Source organism: Gavialis gangeticus, unplaced genomic scaffold, assembly GCF_001723915.1.
Source record: "Gavialis gangeticus isolate Ggan-Ray unplaced genomic scaffold, GavGan_comp1, whole genome shotgun sequence".
Taxonomy (NCBI): Eukaryota; Metazoa; Chordata; order Crocodylia; family Gavialidae; genus Gavialis; species Gavialis gangeticus.
This window is the reverse complement of record NW_017729027.1, coordinates 2,071,208-2,090,999: the sequence shown is the minus strand read 5'-3', so window position 1 is coordinate 2,090,999 and position 19,792 is coordinate 2,071,208. Positions and strand designations below refer to the sequence as shown.

Sequence of the window (19,792 nt, the reverse complement as noted above, 5' to 3'; positions counted from 1 at the left end):
TCATCACTTAATCTAGTCAAAGTTTATATTTTCATTGGAAATAAAAAATAAATATTGAGTGTGATGATGCTGTGACTTTTTAGAAAGGACTTCAGAAGAATTGGAATAGTGATAGATCTGATGTTTACTTGAATGGCTGAAATGATGATGGTTTATGTGACTACATAATCTCTGAATAAGAGTAGTTTGGAAAGGCACATGCTTGGGAATTTGCTACTTTTTCCTCTTGGGCTGTGAAAAACAGGCATGCAATTTGGTTATGTAAAACTTTCAAGACATTATGTGGCAGTATTGCTCTTATTTACTGACAAAACTTGATGTTAAAACAATCTGAATATTTTCCTAGTTTTCTTGATACTGAGCACTTCAACTGACATGCTCAGATATTTTCATTTACATAAAATTTGATCTTGATTTTTCTTTTGTATTTGTTTTTTTGTCAATGATTCACAAGTGAATATTTCCTAAAATACAAGAATTACACCACAGCAGCAACACAAACTGTCCCTTGTCCAATCCACAACTTAAAGAGCTCAGAAATCTTGCAAGCATAAAGGTAGCAAGAAAAAGTTGCTTAAGTGTTGTACCATGAGCACCTATAGAAACCTAATGAAGTAAATGGGAGTCTTTTTATTAGTCAACAGTCTTTAAACAAGGCCTTTGAGGGCCTCATAAGAAACATAAGATTAGAGAAAGATTTGAACTGAACAAGTATTATTTATCTCATTTCTTGATAGAAAAAGGATAAATGGAGAGGGAGTAGATAAGATTTATTTGTCACTGTGAACCCCACATTTTGGGAAAGTGGAAATATATTTGGGAGTTGGAAGGTGCAGAAAGAGATACATTGCATTTCCCTTATGTTAGGCAGGCTTCCTGTGTTCTTTGAAGTAATCATTCCAGGGGATGTAGCTGTGAATTTGTTTCTTGGCATCTCATATGGGTTATACCATGAGGAGGGGCTTGTATTTGCTGAAAGACCCATACTAGTGTCTACTGCAGGATGTTTTCCATCAGCAAGTCCTTTAGAAAGCCTTTCCAGTCTTTGACCAGTGCCAGTTATTGGGTTGCACTTGCTCTATCAGCCTACAGCAGACAGTAGGTTGCCATCTCAAAATCCCTTTTTATAGACTTTCCTTCTAGACCAGAAAATCAGGTCTGCAAAGGACCTCAGGAGGCCATCTCATCCAACCCCTTGCTCATAGCAAGATCATTCCCATCTAAACAATCCCTGAATGAATCCAATTCATCAGGTTTAAATAATTCTTTTTATTATTTTTACATTTACTAGTAAATTATTAAAGGTTTTTTATTGCGCTACTTGTCAGATCTTTTATTTTTTTGTTTATAAGATTTTTTTTCTAATGTGATTGCATCTCTATGCAAATGTAATCTGACAGAGACCAAAACACTAGAGCTAATAATATTTTAAGCCTTATTTAAATCAAAGCTTACATGGGGACTTCATGCTCAACAATACGTTAAGGGAAAGCCTCCAAAGGAAATTGTAGCTTTCCACAAAGTTCAGACATTTAAAAGCCTAGAAATTATAAGTCAATACTATGCCTGAGAAAACAAAGAAAAGCCCAGTAGGAACACCTGAATTTCCAAAAAAACCTTCATCTGATTTGCAAAAACTCTTCAGAAAGACCCTGCTTAGTCATCACTGCAGGTTTTGTGTTTAATTTGGGTGTTAGTGTCAGAAAATTGATTTGATCCTTATTGGCATCTTAAAATTTCTTGTCAGGAAACTTGCTTAGGTTTTTAAATAAATCAGGGAACATTTTGTCTGATTTTCTCCATGCTTTCCAGGAAAACTCTAGTGTGTCAGGATTCAAGAATAGTTAAGTTTTTGCAGGTTGAAGACAAAAATTATCTATATAATTAAATGAGAGAAACAGTCTTAACCAGGTTTTCTCCCATTTGTCTCCACACCAAAGGCAAAAACATAAAATATGTAGTCCACCCTTAAAGAAATCCAAATACAATGACAATCCATGAAGCCTGAGAAATACTGTATAGAAAAGCGTGTCAGACAAATTTATTAATAAGATGTACAGCTCTAGATTGTGGATTGAGATGGCATCACAATGCAACATCCTCAGCAAATTTTGAAAGGCAAAAATAACAGAATACTTTTTCCTTGAATAAATAACAGTTTAATTACATTATAGAAATAAAATATGATATGGTAGTAATACATTGGAAATATTACAGAAATACTATTCTGCTACTGGTAGTTAAATGGTCAAAGCTAGTTTTAATGACAGTCTTACCAGTACTTGTGTACAAAGTATTATACAAGTTGCTAACAGGAATATATTGCAGCAGCTCCAAGGATGTTACCAGCTCAAACAAACATCTAATGATACAATATTCTTCTAAGAGGAAGTAATAATGTTAGATTTACAGACTAAAGAATTATGTTCTCCACTTTGAAACATTGGAAATAAAAAGCTCAGGTAATCCAATTTCTTTACTTCAAATTATCAAAAGGAAAGACTTTCCTTTCTTTATGACATTGCATCCCAAGAGACCCTGTAAACAGTTTATTCGAAAGGTAGCTTTTCAGATGTCACAGCAACTTCAACATTTGTCCTATTCTACAATTACAGACTTTTGAGGCCACTGCTTGTACAGCTGTCTTTTTGTTATTATTATTATTATTATTCACTTATTTACATACATTCAGCCCAAAAACATTAGAAAAAAATGTTCTATCTTATGGCAGACATTTTCATCAGAAGGCCAGTGCAAGAAAACTTTGATAGTGATTGCACAGCACTGAGGAGATAATATACAAATATACAACTAAACTGTTGAGAACCTAACTTTGCACGTGATACAGATGGTCTCATTTATAGATATATAACACTTAAGAGTTGATAAATACACAGAACTGTAACTAGAGAGTTATTCATTTTGTGAGGTTGTGGGTGGCTGTGAAATGCTATGTAGGTTGGCTGTGCTATCACCAGAAGAAAGTGGGCAGTTGCAAATTAGGATTACCTAAAGCAGAAATTTAAGTACAGCTAATCTAGGAGCAGTAACTGATAATCTAATTAAATAATAGTTATAGCTCATGTACAGGTTGTAGGGACATTTTTGCCACCTCATTTAATGAATACATTTTTAAGTTGACAAACACTTTACAGAGCTTTTTAGAAAACTCCTATGTAAATGAAGGTATTCAATGACACATTGAAACATCACAGAATGCTATTTCTTATTATATCAGTAAGCACCAAGTTTAGTGCCAAGACAGCCCCATTGCCCCATGTTTTGTCATGTAAAGTTTAGAACTTGAATGCACAACAGAAATCTATAAAATCTGCATTAAATTCACAAAATGACAGTTTAAAAACATGGCTCTTAAAGTACCTTTTCATTTGACAATTATGTTTTCCCTAACAAACTGCTTTGGGATGAGCAGGTTATATTTGGAAAGGGAAAAAAGCTTCTATAATTAGGGTTCACTAGCAATCAAGCTAATCGTTGTTCTTTTACAGAGTACAGCATGCTTCTCACCTTCCACCTCTCACGGGGTAAAGTGTCCTGACATGCCCACCAAGTTAAATGGGAGTGGTAGTAACTCTGCACCTTGCATGATTTGGCTCTTAGGATGAGTCACAAGTCTTCAATTGATGGGCTAGAATCTCTCCTGTCTGGTACCTTACATGGTTATTTATACCTATGCATGGCAGGAGAAAAATGCTGCTGTTCTGTTCTGGATTTTACACAGATGTAAATGACTAGGCATGGAGTTAGACCTTTGACTCAAATCACGCTCTGATTGGTGCAGGGCCCTAGACAGACAGAGGGCCCAAGGGGCCTCTATGTAATGTAAGCTCTCCCCACAACCCTGGGGAAGGCTGAAGTTGCCACTAGGTCTTTGGGGGCTATTGGCTGCTCTGACCTGCACCCAAATACCAGAGCTCTAAAAGGGTCACTCTGGAAGCTTGGGATCACCATAGATCCAGTCAGGCTCCCTTCCATAAGCAACATGACCAAGAGCTGGGTATCAGACATATGGCCTATGGAGTCATTTTCCTTCAGCCAAGTGGGTTCCTGGGGGACCCAGGAATTTGGGGTTATGGCACCTTTGGTGGCAGGGGGTAAGCGATGGCTGTGCTGACACAGTGCTGCTTGCCTGCTGCTGCTGGGTCCAGATCTAGCCCACAAGGATCTGGCTTTTGGGCAGGGTGGGTTTGACACCCCTGCCCTAGAGCATGGAGGGCTGGCTGGCAGCATGGTCTTTATTATAGAAATACTAGGACAAGAAAAATCCTCCTATCCTGCCTTGGTGAACCCTCAAGCTGCTAACTGGCTTAAACTAGTCAGAACAGGAAACAAGACAACACCAATGGTACTTGGCAGTAGGGAATCAGACTCAATGCATTTTATTCAGAATGAGCATTTCCACACCAGTGGGATTGTTTCACAAAATACTAAAACCCTCAGTTTTAGAGAAATTCCATCCTAAAATGGAACTGCATCTTTGAATCTACAAATTTTCTTTCTTTGCCTTATATTTAAAGGTTTCAGGCTTCCATTGTCTTTTGTACCCTGTTTAACAGTGAGATGCAACTACATTTCCATTAGTTAGTTTTAGAATCATAGAAAATTAGGGTTAGAAGGGACCTCAGGAGGTCATCTAGTCCAACCCCCTGCCCAGAGCAGAACCATCAGGACTAGGCCATCCCAGTCAAGGCTTTGTTTAACTGGGTCTTAAAAACCTCCAAGGATTGAGGTTCCACAACCTCTCTGGGTAACTTGTTCCAGTGTTTTACTACCCTCCTAATAAGAAAATTTTTTGCTAATATCCAATCTAAACTTCCCTTGCTGTAACTTGAGACCATCACTCCTTGTTCTGCCATCTGCCACCACAGAGAACAGTCTAGCTTCATCCTCTTTGGAACCAAGGACTCAGGTAGTACTCAAGGACTTTAAGAATAAAATTTTTTTTTTTTTTTATTGTCAGCATTCAAAATGTTTTTAAAGCACTGTAAAACACTGATTTTCAGTTGTCTATTTTTGTTCATGGCCTATTTTGCCTCCTGCTAAACCTTGTGCTAAAGTAAAACCAAAATGCTGTTTCCTCTAATACATGGATAAGTCTCCCAATATGGATTTGCTAGCATGTTCTGAATCTTAAAACCAGTTAATTTCATAACTAGTCAGGTGGAAGAGCTCAGTTTTAGAAACAGAATTAATGTGCAAAGCACGCAACAAGAAATACAGCTTACGTTTGGTCATAGTTTCCTAGCCTAGTAAAACGACTCACATTTATTAGAATACATACACATGCACACATTTTTGTGCATGTGCACACACACATACATGTACACACAGATATTTAATATTATACCCGCTCACACATAATAAAAAAAGTCTAATCCTGGCAATACTTCTTCCTTTTTTTAGTAATGACTGGAGTTTGGCATCTCAGGCTTTGAATCTGTTTAATCTGGATATAGAAATGCAAACACACGTCAAGTATACATCAACTGCACAGTGATAACATTACACAATGAGTCTGACACATGCTGTCTTCAGAAGTCCAGTGATAGCATGAGACCAAAAACAGTTGCCAGCTAAAGAAGCCAATATCCAGTACCTTCTCTTCTCAGTGTTCATATTCACATGTGCCCAAGAGAAGGGAAATAGTCTGTATAACAATAAATGTCTTTGTGTTTATACGCAGTGGTATTTAAAAGTCTGAACCAATGCATTCCTTGCACTTACATACTTCTATATTCTCTTGTTGCTGTTATTCTTTACACCCTCAGCAAAATTAATGGGGATTTCTAATGTCAAATAATTTTAGTAGAAGAAATACAAAGCCTTTCCTCTAAGTCCACAGAAGACCACTGAAAGTGTAAATTCCCAAAATAACTCATAGGAATTTTTCAAATACAGTTAAATGTTTTCAATGGGGTTTACATACCACATAATTCACATTTTCACATAACTCTACCTTATCACTTTTTTAATTAGACAAATATCAATAACATATAATAAAAACAGCATACATTTCACAGGACAACACATTTTACAAAACTGCTAAAACTCAGTACTGCCGCTTTTTTGGGAAAAAAAAACACCTCAAAACTTCTATTACTTACAGACATTTAATACATTTCACATTGCAATGAAAATTATGATTACAAGGCTTTTTCTTATTTGATGAAGTTGTTTTATGATGTCTTAGTTTTCAATTAGGTTTCGCCATTTTTGAACACAAACTTCTTAAGATTTTGCCAATTCCATATTTTCTACACATTCTTTCAGCAATTTGCTCTTTATTATTCAATCAACATTTTTAAGTGAAAATTGTTTTGTTTGAATCCCTAATTGTAAAACTCGGAGAGTTGGCTGATGGCAATGATTCTTAAAATGATCAATAAACTTAAAAATGTTACAGATGAGGGAACAAACACTTTAAGTCTTTTTTTAAACTAATTTCTTTTCTCAGAATGTTGAGAGGTATTTAACTTACAATGCCTCTGCAGTTGTGTCCGTGGAGACAGACATGGTCACTTTGGCGATCTTAACTGTGCTCTTAATACAGCTTTCAGCAGCTCTGTGAACATTACCTGCATTGTTGGCATGCTTGTGTTGGCAGTCAGACTCCATACTGTTATCAAGAGGCTGTGCAGTCCCTTCACAAGTTGGAAACATACTCCGGAAAGCATGCCTCAAGTCCTTGCTCCTTAGAGCATAGATAATAGGATTCACTGTTGAATTCATCAAACAGAGCATGCTACAGAATGCGAAAACAGTCTTAATGAGCTTGTTCATTTTCCCAAAGACATCGTACACCATAATTGCAAGTAAAGGGCCCCAGCATATGATTAAAACCACCAAAATAAGGACCAAGGTTTTGGCTAACCTGATGTCCATACGAGTTTGATCAGGTCTAGTGATGTGTACCTTACCATCCTCTGTAGTCTGAATTATTATGCTTTTTTGAGTGCCACGCTGAATCATTCTGACAGCATGGCTGTGAGCCTTCCACAATATATACATATAGGCATAGACGATGAACAGCAAGAGCACACTGGTGACTCCAATCCAGAACATCAGATAGGTCTCATCAATGAGAGGGAATATGTCTGAACAAACAGAATTGAGCTTCTTGCAGTTCCAGCCAAGCAGAGGAAGGACAGCTATTACGATAGCTATGGTCCACATCACACAGAATGCTACAACAGCCTTTGGTCTGGTAACAATCCTTTTGTAAGCTAATGGCCTGTGTATAGATATGTACCGGTCTATTGCAGTAAGGAAAAGGCTGCCTACTGAGGCAGTGAATGAGGCTGTAACTCCACCCAACTTGAATAGAAAAACATTAGGACTGTCTTTCCGATGGAAAACATGGAAATCGACAAAACTGTAGACAAAAATTACACTGCCCAGGAGGTCAGCTACTGCCAAGCTCCCAATGAAGTGGTAGGAGGGCCTGCACCTGAGGCTTCGGGAGTGCAGGATGACACAAAGCACTAGAAGATTCTCCAAAACGGTGAAGGTGCCCAAAGTAAGGGACAGCACTGCAATGGCCAGCTGCTGACTAGGGTTTAAAATCATAAAACACTCCATATCCATGAAGTTCTCTCCACATTGTATATTCTCATCATTATCCTTGAAGGATAGGGACTTGTTGTAAAATTCTGTAATATTGATCTGATCCGATGGAATGATACTTAATAGGGGATCATCTCCTGCCGTCATTTTTTCTTGGAAAGGATCACCCCTGAAAGAAGATAATGGGAATTTCTGTGGATAGTATCCTGGCTTGGAGGCCATGTCACCTTTAATATCTTCGTACTGGATATCGTTGGAACCCACGTAAAGCAGATCTGTTGTAATTGTTCGGAAAGTCGTGTCTGCGAGGCCATCTAGGATTGACTTCATAACCTCAGTCTTGTATTATATAGACTTCAGAGAGACTTGGGAAAAAAATACGTCTTAGGAAATCCTAAAGGGAAAAGATCAAACTTAATTAAGATAAATGGAGAGATCACGTCTACAAACAACTTAGCTCAGATGTGTCAAACAACATTTATCTTCTCCTGTCCTATATCCATTCAAGCCTTTGCCACCTCACTAGTCAGAATGCGTAAATGATTATTTCAAAACAAAACATCTAAAATATTACTGTATAGCCATTCAGTGTAAGTGCCTGAAAAGTGGTGGTGAAAATATTCCATAGACAATAGTTTTCATTTTCTATCATTTTTTTTTCTGAATAGCTTCACCAGAAATGTGGGTTTTTTTTCTAATTTTGAATGGAGGCATCCAATTTCAAAGACCTTTGTCTACCAATATTCTTTAGATGTTTCCATGGGGCAGCACCAATTGTCATTGCAGAGACTGCCTTAAACTGAATCATCATCCTTATCCTCATCAACATCAGTGTTTTGATTCTGAAAGGTTCTGAGAGTTTGAAAATCTAAATGCATGGAAAGAACGAAGAAGGAATCAACCATTCAAGACTCCCATGTAAATATAGATTTCACTGTTCATCTTGCATTCCTATATATGTCCATCAGTAATCCAAGCTATATGCTGAAGATGAAATGATAGGGTAGCAAATGCACACTTGCTATTCTAAAATGTTTTATTTACAGATATATGAATTTGAAGCAGTCAGATTTTCATTATTCTGTTACTTTTTTATGCTCAGTGAGCCAAGGGAATCAGGACGGTCAGAGTCCAGGAAAAAAAAAAAGAAGGATATTCTATACAAGTTCTGTCTGTCATTCCAGAAAGACCAAGACTCTCTGTTAAACAAATACAAGTGAAATAGTTAATAGTAAGATTTTGATTTGGATCAGTAGTCTGAAGTATTAACACCTCTTAGAGGTAAACTGAAGCACTTCACACAGGCACTAGACCTATAGGGCATTTCCAGACATGTGGGGAGCCTGCTCCGACGTGCTGGAAATCCACCGTGTTGGAGCACACTTCATTAATCATATCTGCTGGAGGACATAAGTTGATGTGCTCTGGCAGCCCTGTGCATCACGCGCATCAGCGGTGCAGCGTACCTCTGTACTGAGCAAGTGGCCGTAGTGCGCTCGGCACTAAAACATGTTCCATGTGCTTTAGTTCAAAGTGTACAACCACCATTTTCTCAGCGCAGGGACATACTGCGCTGCTGATACACACGATGTGCAGACACTTTAATTAGTATGGCTTGCTAATTAAAAATGCCTGATGCCATGTCAGGAGCACATGTAAAAATGCCCATAGGGTCTGATTCTCATTTATACCATGACCCATCTGCCCTACTTGGATAGCACAAAGGGGCCCTAAACACTCGTGTAAAGGGCCCTTCTTACTGGCAGAGCAGAAAATAAGAATCAGAGCCATTGTTTCTCTATATCTATATGAAGTTGTAATCAGACATTTAAATGATTATCTCAGCAACTGTAAGAGGGTCTGTTTTTAAATGGAAGTTTAAACTCTGAAGAAGTTGTCTGAGCCACTAGCAAATCGCTAATACCGTGTAGCCGTGCCCTGACTTAATCTGATCACTCTGAAGCTGGCAATAAAACAATTAGAAAATGCACAAGGGATTAGCTGACAAAAATCCAGAGAATGTAATTACTTCAACCCCTTAATGAGAGGAGTTGCCCATTTAAAACACATCTGCTCAGTTTTTCTTTAAAAAAGAGTTGGCTTTCTTTCTCATGACAACATAAACACATACAATGACAGGAAACACAGAAACTCGTTTAGCTAGCCAGGTATTTATACTGCAGTTACGCTTTCCTACCTGAGCACTTAGGCCCTTGTCCAAAATCTATTGATATCAATAGGTGTTCACCTATTGATTTCCATGGGCTTTGGATGGGTTCAGACTCCAAGACAGCCAATGTCAAAAGTAGGATATGCATCTACACTTCCACAGAACACTGCAGTCTTGGTGTTGTAAATATGGCGAAAGAATACATGTAACGCTCAGTATGAGACTATAACATAATAGAAAGTGGCTATGTGACATCTGTTGCTTTGTACAGGTAACTTATCTGGACCAGGTCATAAAGTTAGAAAACAGATACTCTTACAACAGATTGAGTAATTTAATTCTGAAGGTCTGAGTAGGGAGCAATGGCGGAGGCAATGGTGAGGGAAGCAAACTTTCCTGAAGTGCATGCTGAAATTGAATTATCATAATCTGACATGCAAGGCATCATTCATCCAGAAGGTACTTGACAAGTGCTCACAGTAGATTTAGCATATTCTATACATTATAAAAATGATTTAGAAAATTAGCATATGTCTAATTCTGAAGTGAAATGTGGCAACTTTAGCAGAGCATGGCAATACCAGAAACAATTTAGCACAAATGAAGAAAATCCTGTTCATTTAAACTTTATCTTTTTCCAACTAACTTGAGAAATTAAATTTCTCTTAAAATATATATATTTTATAAAATACAGAAGATAACTGTAGTAACCAAAATATTCAGTTGGAATAATGCTCGTTTCTGTTACAGGGAAGACAACAGTTTTAACATTTAAAGCTGGAGCACAAAGTCAAGAAGATTGTGTTTGAGTCAAGATTTCAAATTTTTATGCAACTGTGCACTTCTACCAGACAATCAAATTACTATGGAGGCAGTTTCTGCTACCGTCACATTAAGGGTATATTTTTTCAGCATAAAGTACAACCTTGGTTCATATCTTACCTTTGTTTGAAATACAAATGGAAAAACGTGTATTTCTGTGTGTACTTTCCAAGGTGTCAACTCCAAGGTAGCAAGTTGTGTGACAATACCACTATACATGCATATGCTATACTAACAGCATGGTTAATAGGATCATGAGTGGCAAATCCTACTTGGCAAATCCTACTCTGAATTTCATTTTTTTTGCCATTTCCACATTTAGATTATTACAGTAATTTCCACCTTATTGTCTTTGCATAGAGAGTTTTCTTTGAGAGTACTTCGGAGTTCATTAGTAATGTACTTTAGGCTTTTGGGGATGCAGCTGACATTAATTTTGTTTTTGTTTGCTGCTGGGAATATCATAATTGGAAATCTCTAGCAGTATCTGTGGATGCACCTATTAAAATAGCAGCTGATTTTTATTAAAGTTTCAGTAAAACAGCCATTCCAGTGCTGCTGAGTTGTATTTTCCTGGGGTTTAGCTTGGTCTAATATAGGTGGTATGTTATCCTCAAATTGCAGCACTGATCTATATTTAACCAGTTGGAAATATTCCTCATTGTCAACTGGTGAAACCAATGTCAGAGTTTATGGATGTAGGGCTATGTACATGTTGGTGTTGTGTGATGTCTAGAAAAAATTCAACACTAACTCCACAAATGGGAAAAACTGCTAGTATCGCTGACGGCAGTTGGATGGCTGAGAGGACTGATGATAAGTTACGTAGCCACCTACTTTCAAGCAGCTGGTTTAAATGCAGCACAGACCAGTAATGCAGCACAGACCAGTACTGAAAGAGACATGATCACCAGGTGATGATAAAAATAATAAATATGGGGACTTAAATATCATTTCCTGGCAGATGAGAGGCTATATTGCAAAAGTCACCAGCACATTTCGGTTGTTGTCAGCACATTCAAGTGAGAGACAAGGCTTTCCAGTTCAGCTCAAGTCCCTCCAGGACAGTGCAGAGACATGCTGGTGAGGCAGTATGCGAAACCTTGTATTGCTACTTCCTGTGCTGTCTGAACCTATTCTGAAAATAGAGGAATTCAGTCTCCAAAGCTCTTAGCCTGGCACCTTAAATGGGCTTTTTATGCTCACTTTTTAAAATGGAAAAATTGATTAAAGGTGAGCAGTGGACAAGCACTGGTGCCCACACTCAAAATTTTAGTGCAGTTGTGTAACTATGAGCAGCCAGTCACAGTAAATAATGAATTCTATTTCCAGACAAAGGTTGAACAATTAACACTTAAAACTCATCAGGACTTCCTTTTTTTCTTTTCCCCAACTGCACACTACTATAGGCTATATCATTCTTTCCACAAACCTGTGGCTTTTGTCTGGCACCGCCAAAGAAAATGTACAAAAGCGCCTGCCTCTAGGCGTGGCTTTTGCAGACATATTGGTCATTTGTCTTTCAGTGACTTTGTTTAACAATTCTTTTTTTTCCCCACCTGCATTATTAGGACTTAATTGTGCAAGATGATGAGCACCCACATCTTTTACTACATGTTGTGGAGACTCAACACTCTGGAGGACTCAGCCTATAAACAGCTGAATTATTAAAGTGCAAGGAGCAAATCTTGCTTCTGTCCCTGGCTCTGTAGCTAGAGAAAACCTGTTAGAAGACCTCTAGATGCTACTAAAATCCATAAACTAACAGCAGTAGTTACTGCAGAATGCCTGACTGACTCACTCATGGTTAGCACAAAGGAGGATTATCTCTCCCCGCTACCCTTCTGTAGGTCTGCAGGCAAGGCCTATTCACTTAGGGGAGAAGACCTGGCCTTCATCACAACAACAATTCTCTTATTATTTGAGGCAGGAAAGTTATTGAAGTTATCACCGTTCTCTATAACAGTTGCATTTTTAGTTATATTTTCAAAGTAGGATGATTTACAGAGCAATTTTAATAACTTAATAAAAATACTGAATACTTGGTTTTTTTTCTTCAGAAAGTAATTACAAGGACTATGATAGTGTTACTGAAAGTGGCTATAAATGCTTACACTGGAACAAGTAGTCAAAATCAAAAGGGAAAAGTCCTAAAGGCCAAAACAAATATAATAATAAAAATAATAATGAGGATTCACTGTGTTCCGTTTTAAGATACTTAGATTTTTATTTTTATACCTGACTTCTATGATATCAACTGCTAATTAAGTATAGGTCAAAGGGCAGCAGGGTACAAATAAATGGTAATTTGTATACAAAAATCATATATTGCTCTTCATCTTAGGCCATGAGAACTTTGGGTCAGGAATTGTATCTTATGTACTCAGACAGTGCTCAGCACAATAGGACCTCTACCTCAACTGGATCGAGTGGATTTTACCATGGCAGAACTTACAATAAGTAGAGACATAAGATCTAACAGTAAATGATATCTTAAATGAGTTAGAACTGACCTAGAAAAGTTAACATTTATATTGCTAATAATTCTCTTGTCTTATACGTTAGTGAATAATATTGCTGTCTAGAACATAATTAAGGTTTCCAATCCTGAGTGATGACTTAAAAAATGATCATTGAAAACTGTTTAATTACATAAAAGGTAGGATAGTTTCTAGCTGTGGTGGGCCAAAATCATCCCTGGTACAATAAGTGCAACACCTACTGAAGTCTCTGGACCAAATTCAATTTTGATGTAATTCACTTGTGCATTTATCATTGAAGGTAACCTGGTCTGAAACCAGTGCTAAATGGTTATTATTAGTGTTATTACAGTAGCACTCAGGCAGAAGGTAGGGTAGGGTGATCCCTTAGGGTGGAAATGGACATCGGCCGACATCTCTTTTGTGCCACTATAAATGTTTTTGATGTCAATACCCTTTTCTGCATCACGTGAAAGGAAAACCACTGGTGCAACAAAGGGTGGTAATAGCATCTGCCATGGTATTGAGGCAGAGATCTATCATCTCTGTAGCAGAAGTGTACAAGCAGCCCGAGCTGCTTGCCTTCTCCTGCCATCTTGGCAGGTGGGCTGGAGGCTTGAGGGGTCCTCAAGCCCCCAAAGCACTTTCCCCACTTAGAGAAGCACCCCAGGGAATCTCAGGCTGCCTCTCCATAAGCAGGGAAAAATCAAGGTTCCCTGCTTAGCAAGATACACAGAGAAGGGCTTTTCTTCATCCAATCAGACCCAGGGTTTGGGTCTGGCTGAGTGGGGAAGGGCTTTTCTTCACCCAGCCAGACCCATGCCCCAGGTCTGGTTGGGCAGAGAAAAGCCCCACTTTACCAATCGCAGTTGCAGTCAGACCCACCCCCAGTGATCACTGGGAATGTGCCTGGCTGGTTGGGGAAAGCGGGGATGCCTTGCACCATCAAAGGTGCATTTTGCCCAATGAAAAATAATCAGCTGTGCCATGACACTGAGGCACAGTTGATCTGCTTCATTCAGAAATGTATATTGCTAGCCTTAGTCTCAAAGTCTGAGTCTTTTGGATCTACCCTGCCCTACCTGCTGCCTGAGTGCTACTCTAACACAGTTAACCCTTTCCAATGTCATAATCAGGATCAGAATGCCACTGTTCTGGGTGTTATATCAATACACCATACAAGAGAGACCATGCACCAAAGAACTTACAAGCCAAAATTAAGAAGATACTGATGTTGGTTGGGAACACTGATTCATCAAAATCAAAGCTTTCCATGGGGATATATGTACCAGATTTGGCAAGGATGGATCCTCCGTCAGAAAGAGAAGCTATGCCTCACTTCCAGAATGGCCAGTCAACAGCACTCACCTAGGATGCAGGAATTTGAGTTTGGAGTCACTGCTGGGCCTGTTACAGACAGAGGACCTGATTGTCATCCCCCCCAGCCAGCTGAGTGTGCTGTCCACTTGACTACTCTGAAATGGAGTTCTCCTGTTGCAAGTATTCCACTCAAAATAAATAATTAAGTATCTATGAGGTTAGAGATGAAGACACTGATCTCAGAGTCCAGTGATTAGGACTTTGACCTGGAATGTAGGATATTGAGGTTCAAGTCCCTTGTACAACTAATGTAGACAGTGGAGGGCACTGACAATGGTTAGGGGGCTGGGGCATATGGCTTGTGAGGAGAGGCTGAGGGAACTGGACTTATTTAGTCTACAGAAGAGAAAACTGAGAGGGGCTTTAACTATCTGAAGAGTGGTTCAAAAAAGGATGGTGCTAGACTGTTCTCTATGGTGGCAGATGACAAAACAAAGAGCAATGGTCTCAAGTTGCAGCAAGGGAAGTTTAGGTTAGATATCAGAAAAATTCTCTCACTAGGAAGGCAGTGAAGGGCTGGAACAGACTACCCACAGAGGTTGTGGAATCTCCATCCTTGGAGGTTTTTAAGACCCAGCTAGACAAAGCCTTTGTTGGGATGATCTAGTTGGGGATGGTCCTGCTTTCAGCAGGGGGTTAGACTAGATGAACTCCTGAAGTCCAATCCAACCCTAATTTTCTATGATCCTATGATAATATGACACAAATTAGGGTCTCCAACATTCCAAATGAATGCCTCACAGCTGAGCTATTCATACGGGAAGTTGTTTCAATTTTTTTCATGGAAAACTTCGAAATGAGGGGTTCCTGTATAGAACAAGATATGCTCTGAAATCTCTAAAATTTGTGACAGAAAATGTTTTTTCCTACCCAGCTCTAGACAAGATGAAATAATATAAGAAATGCCATACAAGGTCAGAACATCGGTTCCTCCCACCCACTATTCTGTACCTCACAGCAGCAGAGTCGATGCTAAGGAAAAGAGTATTTTTGCAGGGCCAATCCAGACTGATCTGTTTCCTGCTCTTTGTCTCTTACAGCATCCAGGGGTCTTGGTATGGTTGCAGCCATACTATCATGTTTAATACCTAGTGATGGACCTATTGGACATTAATTTTTCCAATCCAATTCTGAACCTAAAGTATTTTGTGGCAAAGAGTTCCAGAAGTTAATTACATGCTGTGTGAAATTTCTAATAATTTCACTCTATGTCCCCTAATTCTGATATTGTGAGATAGTAAACAGTAAATCCCAACTAAGGCAATAAACCTGTAACTGAATACTGTGTAGGCAGAACCTTGGGTCTGTGCCACACCCCCTGAAGTCACTAGGGATTCACATGGATGCAAAGATTCATCTACAAATCTACAAGACCAATTGGAGGAGGACAGGGGCTCTAAGTATGGCTTAAATTTGTTGTAGACTGCATCTCTCAAACTATAATGCAAAACACTTTGCAAAGGTAAAAACACAAAGACCAAACCAAAATAAAAGAAAGAAAGTGAAGGAAAGAAAGTTGGCAGGGAAGAAAGGGGGGAAAAAAAACAAATTCTAAAAGTAGATGGAGACTTGAGATGGGGCAGAGATACAGAATAGCGATACCAAGGGGCAAAAGATGCACAGCAAAACCAGTAGCTTTAGGACTGTGTAAAGGCACAGAAGAAGCTACCACTGAAGAAACACAGGAGAGAAGAAAAAAAACAATGGCCCAAATCCTATTCCTCTTGTAAGATGTCTCAGTTTTTACCACCTTTGGCCTAAAAATAATGGATTTAACATCAGGATTGGTACCTCAAAATTGAAATTCTCTTCCACCCAGGAACACACAGCTCTACCAAATGGGCAAGCTGGTGTGCCTTCAGAGGTTGATCCTACTCTGTTCTGTAAAAATGCATCTCTCTCCTACTTTCCCATAGCATAAAGTTACATGCTTCCATCACTATGTGCTCAGAGGAAAGAAGCCTGTATAAATCAGCATGTCTAACAGGCAGTGAGAAGGGGAAGACCCAGCCACTTTTTATGCAGCTTAGTGCTTTGGGTACTTCCACAGGAAGTGGGATACCTAGGTTCTGGCAGTGCCAAAAACACCCCCCGTTCTTCCTGATGAAGTTGCCCCTTGAATGGAAAGGAATTTTGGCTAAAGTCTAGAAGAAAATATGCAAGATGGAAGTTGACTCATCAGCTCAGTGAAGAAGGCACTCCCCTAGGAGAGGAGTTCTGGCTTCTGCCCCCCAGTACTGTTTGGACATTTTGCATTATATAGTAAATAGGTAACATGTATAAACAATATTGGGAGCAGAAGCCAAAACCTAGAGCTCTCTCCTTCCTAAGGAGAGTGCCCTCCACACTGGGCTGTGGAGTCAGGCCTCTGGCCTGTTCTTCCAGTCTCCTACTTCCAGACCAACGCCCTAACCAGAAAGAGGTGGCTGGACTTTCCTATTCCTTATTCTATGCAAAGGTCTCAGCTTCACTTAATATGTTTCCAGCTCCCCCCCACCCCCACCTGTGGAACTAGAGACTCATACCAACTGTGTGTACTTTTCAGGGATACTATTAATTTGGAAGAGCTTAGGCAAAGGTAGACACTGCATTGGCTGTTCTGTATCGCTTCTGTGCATATGCAGTCACCCACGTTTATTTGCCTATGCCACATTCTCTATGCTTTACCATAGGCAAAATGGAGATGCATAAAGAATCTTGGCATCTTTGTGGAGTTTTGTGGATGTTGCATGGGATGGAATAGGAAGGATTCTGTTTACAGACATACATGCTACAAGCCATATACATGCTCCTCCTATGTCTTAGAGATGGAACAAGAGCTGGGAAAAGTCCAATGAAGTTTAAAGACAAGTCCATTGAAAGTTTAAAAGACAAGGAGCATAGTTTTGAATGAGAATACAAAACTTATGTGGAGTCATATAATTTGTTTGAAGATACCCTAATATGATTATTTTTGTATGGACATGTGAGAAGCTGGGTAGCAGCATGCCATACATGCTGGAATCTGATCAAATATTCCAAAAAAGCCGAAGATGTTTTAATTTAAGAAGATTATGTATTGTTTGTATGATGCCAACAATATGCTACAAAATACAATATGCAACAAACTTTTATGAGGTCATGGGTGAGGATTTCAGCAGAGGTAGAGCTGAGACTGTAGCATGAACACAACAATGGGCTCCTATACACATGCGGGGAGGCAGCTCTAATGCGCTGTAATTACAGCACGTTGGACCAGACTCAGTTAATCAAGTCTGCTAGAGCGTAGTAACTCCCACACTCCAGCAGACTCCAGCATCATGTGCATCAGCATCCCCATGCTGAAAAATGGTGGTAGGGGTGCTTTAACGGAAGCTGGTTTGACAAGCTTTAGTTAAAGCCCCCCCACCACCATTTTTCAGTGCGGGGACACTGATACACATGATGCTGTAGGCACTTTAATTAGCAGGGCTCTGAGAGCCCTGCTAATTAAAGCATTTCCCTCCCCTCCCCTCATGTCCCTCTCTCCCTCCCCAGAGGATGTCCATAAATGCCCAATGAGACCAAGCTTATGAACAACGGAAGCAAGTAAAAGTCTGGGCTCAAGAGGAGAGACAGAAGAGATGGATGTGTTTGGAGACGTTCCTCTGTTTCAAGAGAAGCACTTCTGTCCTAGAAACATTTAGCTAAGAAAATTGAAAAGTCAAAGTTCATTTTACCTACTGAGGCAAAAAGAGTAGAAGAACAACTGATCAGTTGAAAATATTTTTTAATTTTGACTTGTCAGTGGAAAATTTTTGTTGAGCAAAGTGTTCCAAAAAATCAACATTTCAAAATATTTTTTCTGCATTTTTCAATGAACACTAACACTGCCAGGTGCAGCTGCTAAGTACAGCTACTAGCACTTACCTAAATGCTAAATACAGAAAGAAGACAGTGGAGTGGCACTGAGTCATGTGAGGCTGTACAAAAGACGGGGCTTAGCATAGAGAAGGTGGGATCACCAAATGCAAGAAAGAAAGCCAGCTGATTTGAAGGAGCAGAACTACAACAAAAGGAATCCAGAGACCCCTGGATGACAATGGAGATGGCTCAGGTGGATGAAGTGGTCTACAATGTAAAGTTAGGGAAAATAAAAAGTAGTAAGAGTAATTAAATCACCCAGAAGTGAATGGTATGAAGTGGCCAGAGCAAAATTCAAAATAAAGAAGGTCAAGGACCTTATAGTTACGGGACATGGATTTGGAGAAATTAAGAAGGAAAAAAAAACAAACCAAAAATAATTTAAGAAAGGGAAGAGTAGAGAGAGAATAGTACGAGTCAAGCACCATAGAACATTTTCAAGGAAGTCTTTTCCCACCCCTCCTTCCCATCCCCAGAAGAGGTACACACTGATCAATAAATACAGAGGTGATCAGCAACAGATTTTACATACCAATTTTGCCAGATGCAAAATACTGAGCGGTGGGGCTGTAGCAACCATTATAGGAGAAGGATGTGTGTGGGTTTGGGAGATAGAAGGGCAAGTGAATAAGTGAATAAGACTGTGGGCATGTCTACACATTTATTAATGCACAGTAGTTACTACGCTTTTAATTTAGTCCTTCCTTAATGAAGTACTAACTAAATGCACAGTAACTGGAGTTACTGTGTACTAATGCTGGCAAATACCTTTTTAGGTGATACTACTGTGCAGTAGCCTAATAATACTTCACAGTAGTGTATTGGCACTGTTTGTGCTGTGACGTGCTACTGCGCAGTGTTATTAGGCTACTGAACACGAAGCATCTTGTGTAGACGTGCCCTGTATAATATCATCAAGTGGGAAGGGAAGTGGAGAAGGTATCAATAGATGGAGCTGTAGGAATGGAGAGGATATTAGCACAAGTTCTAGGGTGCAGACAGAAGTGATAATTTGTGTTTAGATTTAAAGAAGGAAATCAGACATTTTGACTGGCCAGGGAAAGCTTGGTAGGTAAAGAAAAGAAGTAACGGTATGAAAGAATTTAAGGACTACTAGCAGCTTCTGAAATTAATGAGGACAGACACTATACTTCTGAGATGTTATAAGGTGAAAAGTATCTGATGGTATTTCATGTTCTCATAATGGATCTGAAGATTGGGCAGATACTGTTGTTTTTTGAAGGACAGGTTTGTACACTGTTCACTTGAAGGTCCATTTTTAATCTACACTTAAACAGTGCAGGATGAAATGAAGGAGTAAGGTCAGTAAACAGGACAGGGTTATAAGTATATAAGTTGACACAAGGGACACAAGAGGTGGAAAGGGTCAAGGAAGGGTGGTTTTGAACAGAACAGATCAGAGACCTTACTGACATCAAAATGACTGAGGAGAAAAAAGTGAACTATAGCATAC

At 39.2% G+C, this 19,792-nt stretch overlaps 1 protein-coding gene across 4 annotated transcripts in view; it reads right to left on the bottom strand.

The window, feature by feature from the left end:
- Positions 1-5,447: 5,447 nt before the first annotated feature.
- The window catches only part of CNR1 (cannabinoid receptor 1), a 23,752-nt gene continuing 9,407 nt past the window's right edge, over positions 5,448-19,792 (bottom strand). For all 4 annotated transcript variants that reach the window (XM_019520364.1, XM_019520362.1, XM_019520365.1 and 1 more), the window contains one exon: positions 5,448-7,978. In XM_019520364.1, the coding sequence (XP_019375909.1) occupies positions 6,496-7,914 (1,419 nt within the window). In that variant the 5' untranslated portion in view covers positions 7,915-7,978 and the 3' untranslated portion in view covers positions 5,448-6,495. The remainder of the gene's footprint in view (positions 7,979-19,792) is intronic.